At 42.8% G+C, this 8,982-nt stretch overlaps 4 protein-coding genes across 4 annotated transcripts in view; 2 read left to right on the top strand and 2 right to left on the bottom strand. All coding sequences in view use genetic code 11, as the record gives it.

The window, feature by feature from the left end:
• Positions 1 to 32, top strand: part of EGR_03612 (TBC1 domain-containing protein) — a gene marked incomplete at both ends in the record, with an annotated part of 17,536 nt that extends 17,504 nt beyond the window's left edge. The window contains one exon of the mRNA XM_024492861.1: positions 11 to 32. Within this exon, the coding sequence (XP_024352744.1) occupies positions 11 to 32 (22 nt within the window). The remainder of the gene's footprint in view (positions 1 to 10) is intronic.
• Positions 33 to 1,108: 1,076 nt separating this feature from the next.
• On the bottom strand, positions 1,109 to 2,323 carry EGR_03613 (Transmembrane and coiled-coil domains protein; the record flags this gene model as incomplete). The annotated part of the gene is made up of 6 exons (XM_024492862.1): positions 1,109 to 1,180; positions 1,261 to 1,405; positions 1,476 to 1,590; positions 1,636 to 1,698; positions 1,737 to 1,814; positions 2,263 to 2,323. The coding sequence occupies 6 exons, from the start codon at positions 2,321 to 2,323 to the stop codon at positions 1,109 to 1,111; spliced, it is 534 nt and encodes a 177-aa protein (XP_024352745.1).
• Positions 2,324 to 2,708: 385 nt separating this feature from the next.
• Positions 2,709 to 3,866, top strand: EGR_03614 (Hydroxyacylglutathione hydrolase; the record flags this gene model as incomplete). Its single annotated transcript, XM_024492863.1, has 3 exons — positions 2,709 to 2,870; positions 3,097 to 3,485; positions 3,554 to 3,866. The coding sequence occupies 3 exons, from the start codon at positions 2,709 to 2,711 to the stop codon at positions 3,864 to 3,866; spliced, it is 864 nt and encodes a 287-aa protein (XP_024352746.1).
• Positions 3,867 to 4,223: 357 nt separating this feature from the next.
• Positions 4,224 to 5,191, bottom strand: EGR_03615 (hypothetical protein; the record flags this gene model as incomplete). Its single annotated transcript, XM_024492864.1, has 3 exons — positions 4,224 to 4,364; positions 4,601 to 4,748; positions 5,088 to 5,191. 3 exons carry the CDS (start codon positions 5,189 to 5,191, stop codon positions 4,224 to 4,226), a joined length of 393 nt encoding a protein of 130 aa, XP_024352747.1.
• Positions 5,192 to 8,982: the final 3,791 nt, after the last annotated feature.

Consider the following 8,982-nt stretch of genomic DNA (forward strand, 5'->3'; position numbering starts at 1 on the left):
TTGCTCGCAGGAAGGACAGTTCATATTCATAGTCAAATTCAAATATAGGATCGAAGAATATTTTACTTTTATTTCTCCCTGCCAACTGTAACAGCGCAAGTCAGATGCCATTCTCTGGCGCATCCGCGAAATCGAGCTTTCCTCCCGGATTGCCGAACTGCGTCAGCACTACTCCGAGTTGGACTGCCTGCATGACGTCGAGCACGCATCCAACACCCTCCAGGGTCATCCGACAGGCGGTCCCCTAAGTGCCTGCTCCTCGGTGGCCCCCACACCCGAGGTGCAACGATCCCGAGGCGAGGGAGATGGACAGTCGAAGGGGATAGCGAGGGGGCACGTCCCTTCAATGTGGAAGGACCTGCCGCCGGCCCTTATGACAGAGTCAATCGGACCCCTGGAGGACCTCTGCATCCTTCCCGACGACCCACTGATCACCAGCATCTATGTTCACGAGAGCAGCGCCAAGTAAGACACAATGCTGCAGCGCTGCACAAGCGCCAAGTCTTTCACACACGGTCACTGTGTGCTGCCAACATGAGATGCATCAAATTCCCCCTCCTACATGAATTTACTCTAATAACCTTGGTTCTCCCAATCCCCCTTTTTGTTCTCACCTTTTCGGTGTTCCATTTCATGCCAGACTTTCAACCTACGCTCATTCAACACTCTCGATTCTTGAACAATTCCACTCATCCTGTTTAACGAATGGAGGGAATCTTTTCAAAGTAACAGTCTTGATACTAATCCAAACCACAAGCAGATCCCGTGCATCATTGACTAATTAAAACAGACGACGTCACGAGACTACCCTGAACGACAGGCAACACTTAAAAACAGTGACACCACGAAATCGAGGATGCGTGCTAGGTCAGCCAGATCATTAACAGTGAGATGGACTCCGAATTTGCGTAAATTCACAGCCAGCATGGTATAACGGGTCCGGTGACACGTTACCGAGGATATGAGACAGTTGCAGCCGTGGGTACAAGCTCCGAAGTTTTTTTTTGAGGCCAACATTATTTTAAGTTCAAAATACGCCTTCTATCATGTACAGAAATAAACATCACAAAAGTGGATGTCTCGAGGAAATCACGTGGACCCAAACAAATCAGCTAGAAGAGCCGTAGGCACCTTGATTGGCTGCACGTGATGGACTGAAACCGAGCATCTTTTGGACGTTCTGAAACATAAAAGGCATTTAGAAACCTGTGCGAATAATCTCGACTTTAATTATCGGAAGGAGGTGGGTGAAAAATCGACCTGACGGATAGACATTGTGCAGATGATGTAGAGGAAGATGAAAGAGCAATCCGTGAAGTCATTTCCGTTCAGATTTCTGTGGGACATGCCATACAACCAGGAAATCGGTGTAAAAGGTAGTTTACAGACGACACGACCATCAAACCTGGAGGTTAGATTGCCCAAATTAAAAAAGCGTTCACAGAGAAATTTAGAAAGCTTGAACAGTAACTTACACACTACTGCAGACACTAAACAAGGAAGTGAAAATCACAGCGGTGGCGAACATTGACTTTATCTTGACTGCATTGAGGTCACGAGTGAAAACCTTGAGACGCTCCTCCTGCCTTCCTAAAGTGATTTACATCAATGTTTGGAATGATGCACACAACATACCCAATCGCTTCTTTGCGGCCTTGTCAATTTTATTTTCGGAAGTTGTGTCACGTTGTTTTTCCACTATTTAACAAACATTAAGTCGAAAGCTATAAACTCACACTTCTTCGAATGCTTATCTACTTCAGCTTGAAGCTTTTTGTATTTATCAGTTCGATACACAAGTAGCCATGTGATTCCTGAAATGTGTGAGAAGGATGAGAGTAATAGTGAACACTGCACATGAAACAACCGAACCACAGACACAGAAAGTTTGAGTACAACTAGACAGTTACTAAGTATGTACCTCAAAACCATTCTTAACTGGTAAATCAAATACATACCGAGTATTTCATCTGGCAAGGAAATATGCACGATGCAGATAAAGGTTAACTAATACTAAGTCAACACTAATTAAGAAAAGAGGAGCCCAGCAGCAGCAATACTAGAAGAACTATTAACGGAAATTGGGGAATCAAAGATTTACAACAAATTACAGGGCTAAACTAAAAGTGAGAGTAAAGGGACATCGGATGTCACTAAAATAACCGAAAAGATAAACCTGGGAAACGACTCCTGTAGGAACTAGATGATTGTATAAGAGCGCGCAAAGTACGTAAAGCAAGAAAGCCAACGTAGTGGACATACCCTCGCCAAGAAATGCCGTGAAAACTGATATACATATAATAACCAGCGTATCTGCCAGCATCGTTATCACACTATTTTACAAGTGGCGCCCACGGGAATCGACGTTACTCTTTACAAAACACTACAAAACTCGTTTTAAGCGCATCAGTGACAACTGAAATACAGGAGCCCAGGTCAAAAAACGAGTTTAATCGGACTGATGATGGTAGTGATGCCACTAGTTGATTTAGTGATTTTCACATATAGTTCGTTTTTCATTTACTATATAATGTATTTGCCGGGCAATTAATATATAATGCCAAATTTAGCACTTTTGCTTATACATTATGCACCAGGTGTTGCAAGACGATTATTTTTAGCTGACATTTCACAGTCCAGCTGTGTAATTTTCATCGAATAAAATATTGTTATACTTCCTTATACAATAGTTAACAATTCGTTGTTATATGCTGGCATGGCCCGACCTAATTTCAATGATCGCTTCCGCGCGCCCTTTGGCTTGTTTCTCCAGGTTTTTTCCGGGGTTTCTTGTTGCTCCAATGCATGTTTTGACGATCCCCGCTTTGTCAGACAATTATATGTACTTACTAATCGATGAAAAGACAAAGGTAGAATGTATGGTGGCTTTGGGTTTCTTGATAACTTAGTCGATCGCTGTCTTAGATGGTCGTGTATAATGAATCCTAGCTTTGGTAGCGTTAGAAGGACTTCCTTATTTGTCCGAGTCGTTTTTGTGTAGAGTAATAACAAAATATCTAGCTAGTAACGTGGCATTAGAACGCTCTGTTATTGCTGAAAACGGACGCAGAAAACCAGGTCTTCTTTCACTTTTAGCAATGTGCGGCGGTTGATCCGGTGGAGCCCCCTAAAATCCTAACTGAAGTGAAGAAACGAGGTTTGACATTGTCATGCGTCCTTACCACGCACCATCATTGGGATCACGCCGGAGGCAACTCGCAGCTCCTGAAATCCTTACCCACCCCCATACCTGTTTATGGTGGTGGTAGAAGCGTGGAGGCTGTTAGCAAGCAGGTTGCACACGGCGACCAAATTACCCTAGGTAGTGACATCACAGTGACATGCTTACATACGCCCTGCCACACCAAAGATCATATCTGCTATTACGCTACTGAAACCGAGCAACCTGATGGCTGCGTTTTCACAGGTGATACGCTCTTTCTTGGTGGTTGTGGCAGATTTTTTGAGGGCAATGCTCAACAGATGTAAGTCCAATCGGTTCACACAAGCCCTATTATTTCGTTCTTTCTGAATGCAATCTCGTAATTTCCAGGTATCACGCTCTCTTGGAGGTTCTCGGTGAGCTCCCAGGCTCGACCAAGGTTTATTGTGGTCACGAGTACACCATGAAGAACTTTGAGTTTGCCAAGTCGGTAGACGCCTGTAATGCAGCTCTCGTGGAGCGAATGGAGGCCTGTGCGAAGTTGCGTGCTGACCGACAACCGACAGTACCGGGTACGATAGCAGAGGAGCTTGCCACTAATCCCTTCATGCGAGTCGTCGACCCGGATCTTCAGAAGCGTGTCAAAGCGAAGGATGCCATTGACGCAATGGGCATTATTCGTCGCAGTAAAGATGCCTTCTAGATGAATGAGTCACCTCTCTCATAATTACTGTTTTACGCCTTCATACATCCTTATTTTCAATGATTGCATAGATGTTTTAGCAAGCAATTATGATGTTAAGATGTATGTGTCTATTAATTTTGCCATCCGATTTTTTGGAGATCTTCCCGTTCACGTAATGATGCCTCTTAGCATCTGCTTTCGTATTGAAGGTGTCTTGTTATATTATTGTGCATGGTGTTGCTGATTGCCGAGGAGTCTGTATTGTGCAAGTTTTTAATCACAAGCTCAAGGTAATAGCGGACCATCGAAAAGGAATTAATAGTCCTGAACGGTGGCATTAACTGTCCGATACAGTGCGTAATGAATCATCGCTGTCTAGACGCTATATTCGATGGGGCTGTGTCGGTTGTGGCGCATACTCTGTCGATCCGAGTCGCTAGATAGCAAACGGCCTGTTGGGGGTACTGTTGAAGCGCTCTTGTTCCTTGTGTGTGAGCCCCCGGAGGAATATAGTTGCTGCAAAGGAAATTGTGAAGTTGCGTCTACCTTTATGCGTGTTCATTAAACGCTCCTTAGAGGGAAGTTTTTTAAAAATTAGGAGGATTCTCTTCCGTGTAGGTCGTACGCCCTACTGTTATTTCGTTCAAAGGTTGAGCTGATTGGTGCAAACGTAGTAATAAAAGATTGACTTATGCTGCAGGGTCCGGTTTGATTGTCATTTATTGCACGGGGTGTGATATCTGAATGCTTACATTTTGTGGATATATAATGGATACAGGCTGCCGGGAATTCCTGTTAGGATGGAGTCTTCCATACACTAGGAGGGCTGCTATCATCATTGCTAATAAAGCTGCGAGGGCACAGCCAATTAGTACGGATGGAGATATTGCTAGAGAAGGTCTAAAGAGAGATGTGTGACATTCATTTACCTTATTATTTGTATTCCTTGCCTGAAAAAAGAGAAATATGGTCACTTGATGCAGTGCTCAAAGAATAAGTAAAATACACAGACAAAATCTAGGCGCCAAGTCACGTGAGAGACTTTGCCTATAAAAAAACCAACTTAAAATCCCAATCAAACGACTAAATAACGGTATTGATATGCCTACTGCTCTTGCTTTCCCATTGTGAATCAAATATTGACAAAATGAGATGGTTTTGGGCACCAGATTTATCCATTCAAGTAGAGGCAGTTGTACAATGTGGTAATGACGATATGAGTTACAAGAGCAAGGATACCTGAATTCCGATTCGCTGCAACAATACTGACTTCCAGAAATGCCACAGCAAAAGTTCTTCGTAACGTTATTCAGAAGCAATGCGGGTGAGTCTGGACAGACCATGTACCGATGCTGTTCTCGGAGTGTGCTGCACAGAGTATGCGAGACTAGACAATTGTTCACAGTCCTAATAAAGCAGTCTTACGTAGATCTTCTGGCTTCATTATGACTGTTTGAAATGCGTTTGAGATTCTTATCTGAGATAAGTCTTTAACGTCCTTAAAGGTCTGAAATTTCATAAACTTGGCTCTAATGTGTTAAAAACTTGCATTATATGTCAACTTACAAGCCCCCTTTGCTTTCAAGGACAAAGTTGGGTAAATCACCATTGTACACTTGGCTACGTAAGGGTTGAATAGAAATAAAAATGATCCCCGTAATTATAATGATTTCTGCTTTGAAGCTAAACATGTATTTATAAATGCAACAATAAATAAAGTGGTGTAATTTGGCTCATATAAACAAATGTACAGGTAACCCAAGATAATGCATTGAGTTTGTGTAACACAAAACTAGTGCGTTAATAACGGCTAAGGAAGATAAACAATGTAAGGTGCAAGACTTTTACCGAGTATTAACTGATATATTTAGTCAAATCACCTACATTTTTACCTTAAGTGAAGAAAAATAAAATTCTTGAAAATATTACTGCATAAAACAACCATACCTAGATCTTGCTTTGAATAAAGATAGACTGAGTAAGGACCATTTACGTCATTTAGACTTGCAAATTATTAGTAGGCCATAGCACAGTGGAAGAATTTATGCGTTCAACACATGAAAGGGCTGGGGTGATATAGGCATGAGCCTGTGAATATAGGGCAAAAACTGATGCAGCACCCACCGACGCAAAAGGATCTGAGTGGATACATCTATATCTCAGGTAATTTAGCCCCAGATTCTTCCCCGAGTAGCAAGAAATCCCAGTGGCATGTGGGAAAACACATTACCGAAGCACAGGCGACTGAGGCTACTGGCATGGCCCAGAGGCCAGAGGTCCTAGCAGCGGCACATGCTGTAACTCCCAAATCAGCTAAACTCTTTACTATGGCCAAGTTAAACAATGTACCGCAAGTTTGGATGTGCTCTAATAAGGTTCTTTCTCATCAAATTAATAACCACGCTTAGATAATGTACGATCATCTCCAATAAGTTCGATTAAAAGTATAGTAAGTATTTACTTTACTTTCTCCAGTTACTCAAATCATTTCGATGGTAGGTGAAATTCCCCAAACAACTAGGCTTGTGCTGAGTCCTCTCTATTTAATGTGATAGTGTTCCTCTAAACTGTTTCGTTTTCTCTACTTAAAATCGCTTTGGCGCAACGTTGTAGAAAATAACGAATCACTTGGCTCCTCGAATAGTGCCGGGCCCGAATGTTCACAAAAGTAATGTATTGGATGTAACGGGAGCCCTCACCATCCTCCTTGAGACCAGAGGCGGTCTAAAACTGAGGGTTCAGTTAAGTGAAATTCTTATTGATACAGATCCAAAAGTTAGCTCTACATAAGTCCCGAATTCATCTGATCACATGTACCCCATTCACAACTGTTACAAATCACTATAGGCTTAGCATCTTCCGTGCTCTGCAGGAATGTTATTAAAAACTGTAATAACCCTAACCGTGAATTATTTGAAAGAGATTACTGCAGGGCCCCCTACGGTACCTGTCTAAAAATGTTAACTAAGTGAACAGGCGAGACCTTTCCAACTTCTCCACTAGCCGGATAGAACCCCGCTAGATATATGGCTGGGCAGCACTGAAGTGAAAACGAAGCGGTAAGGAGGAGCTGACGCCGCACCACATTCTGCGAAGCTCTTTTAAACACAGTCCTTTACTATATGACTCTTCGTTTAGACCCGTATTCTTACGACTAGCGGTGGACATAAGTGATGACTTGCACATTTGCCTTCTCTCAATGTAGTTATCAAGCACGGCAAAAGTCTAGATCCACTGGAATTGTGAAGAGGGATCAGTGACGTTGCATTCGGATGCCTTCTCAACTATATGCAAATTCGATGACTGGTGTGGTTAGTTTTTTCTTAGTGCTCTGACTACATTATGGTGGCCAAAGCGGGAGATTAACTAAGGGGAGCGCTGAAAATGAAGCTCAAAAGGAGAAGGCGTTTATGTAATATCTTGATTGCTTGTTTAATTCATCGTTTTGGTTGGACCTGTAATGAAGCGCACGACCATTGTAATTCTGGTCAGTCCCACGACTTCCTAGCCATGCCAGTAGACCCTTAGCCAGTTCGCACGTCAGCAATGCATATTCTACCCCAGCAAAATGTCTGGCGCCAAAAATACATCCGGAGACGCACGAATGTCAGTTGAACATGTCATCACAAAGCCCCTTACCACTTTTGCTATTGGGAATTATTCTTATCTTTAATTCTGTTGGAAAAACGTGGTTACGGAATTTTATCGCTTTCCTTTGCTAAGAGCTTTTAAATGTTATAGATGTACATTACACATAGTCCTTCGCAAAGTTGAGCGGTGGATTGTCTACTGTTTAAGCGTCTGCTAGGTCAAATAAAAGTCGCTTTTCTCGGAGCTTTGGAGGTGAATACGTTGCCACAACTCAGGCCTCGTTTGAGTGCTCGAAAGGAGTATAATAAACACGTATGAACCAAAAGTGCCTAGTCCCAAAACAAAAGCCATGAAATGAAGAAGGTTCTGCAGATTTTCCTTTGAAAGTAGGGGTTTTAAGGCCAAAGTATGTGTCGCTGAAGTCAAAAAGCGAATCCGGCAGTTTACGTCCGAGACACCTTCGAACTTCCTAAACCGAGTATTCGTGTTAAAGCCCGAAGGCGTAAAAGTTTCAGCAGGGTTATGCCAACTCCCCGCTATTGCACCTTCCACTTCTGTATTCCCTGTTTTTCCCTCCGTCGACTTTCCAGCAGGAGTTGCCTAGTGCGACAACGGATTTTGAGGAATCCTTGTGGGATATCATCCGCCCAGGGCCCCGGACAAAGTATGTTACAAGGAAAGTCATTATAGAAATTAACTTGATCAAAACTGATGAAGGAATTGATTAAGGGGATGTTGAAAGGATATAATGTAACTCAGCCCTTAATCTGTATGAAACTTATCGGCATTGTAAACCCGTAAGATTGCCACGCCTTTAAATAGCTTCGCACATACCGTTTGCTTTGGAATATTCAAGATAATACCGTTAAAAGCCTACATTTAAAAATTGGAATGGCTTAAATATGACAAGCGAGGTGGACTGAAAGTCTGCAATTCCCTTTATTTCCAGCTCAGTGGCTGCCTTGCCTAGGTGTGTCCTGACTGGTTATGCGCGCAAGAAACATGGCCAATTTATGCCATCCACCGCTCAAAAGCGAAGAGAGATGAAGATTGACGGTTATGCGGTTACTTTCTTACTACAACAAGCGGGTATAAAGTGTATTCTGTATTATAATGTTGCAACCTACTCATGTCTTCCTTAGTAGTACAGTTAGTTACGCGAACCTTTTACCTTTCGTGGTTCTGGTTTCCTTCACGGTAGGCAGGAGTTCTGTGCACTCCTGAGAACCACTAATTTAGAAACTGGACAAAGAAATCTATCCACTGGGTCAAACTCACCCCAAAACTTTGGATTTTATGCTTTAAACAGATGTGATGATTGAATAGAAATAGTTGGTATAAAATAAACGGCCGATCTCTTGAGCACGTGCAAGCGCCTCAGTCGGATTAATCAAGAATCGTCGGGAGCGAATACCACCACCCTATGGTATATGCATGGAGTTTGGACGACTTTCCGACGGAAGTTGCGTCCACCATCGATAAGATGGCGGTTTGACCTCAAATTGTGCATCCGAAACGCCGTTCGCTCCTAGTTCTTCCCAAA

Source organism: Echinococcus granulosus, assembly GCF_000524195.1.
Source record: "Echinococcus granulosus chromosome Unknown EG_S00019, whole genome shotgun sequence".
Lineage (NCBI taxonomy): Eukaryota > Metazoa > Platyhelminthes > Cestoda > Cyclophyllidea > Taeniidae > Echinococcus > Echinococcus granulosus.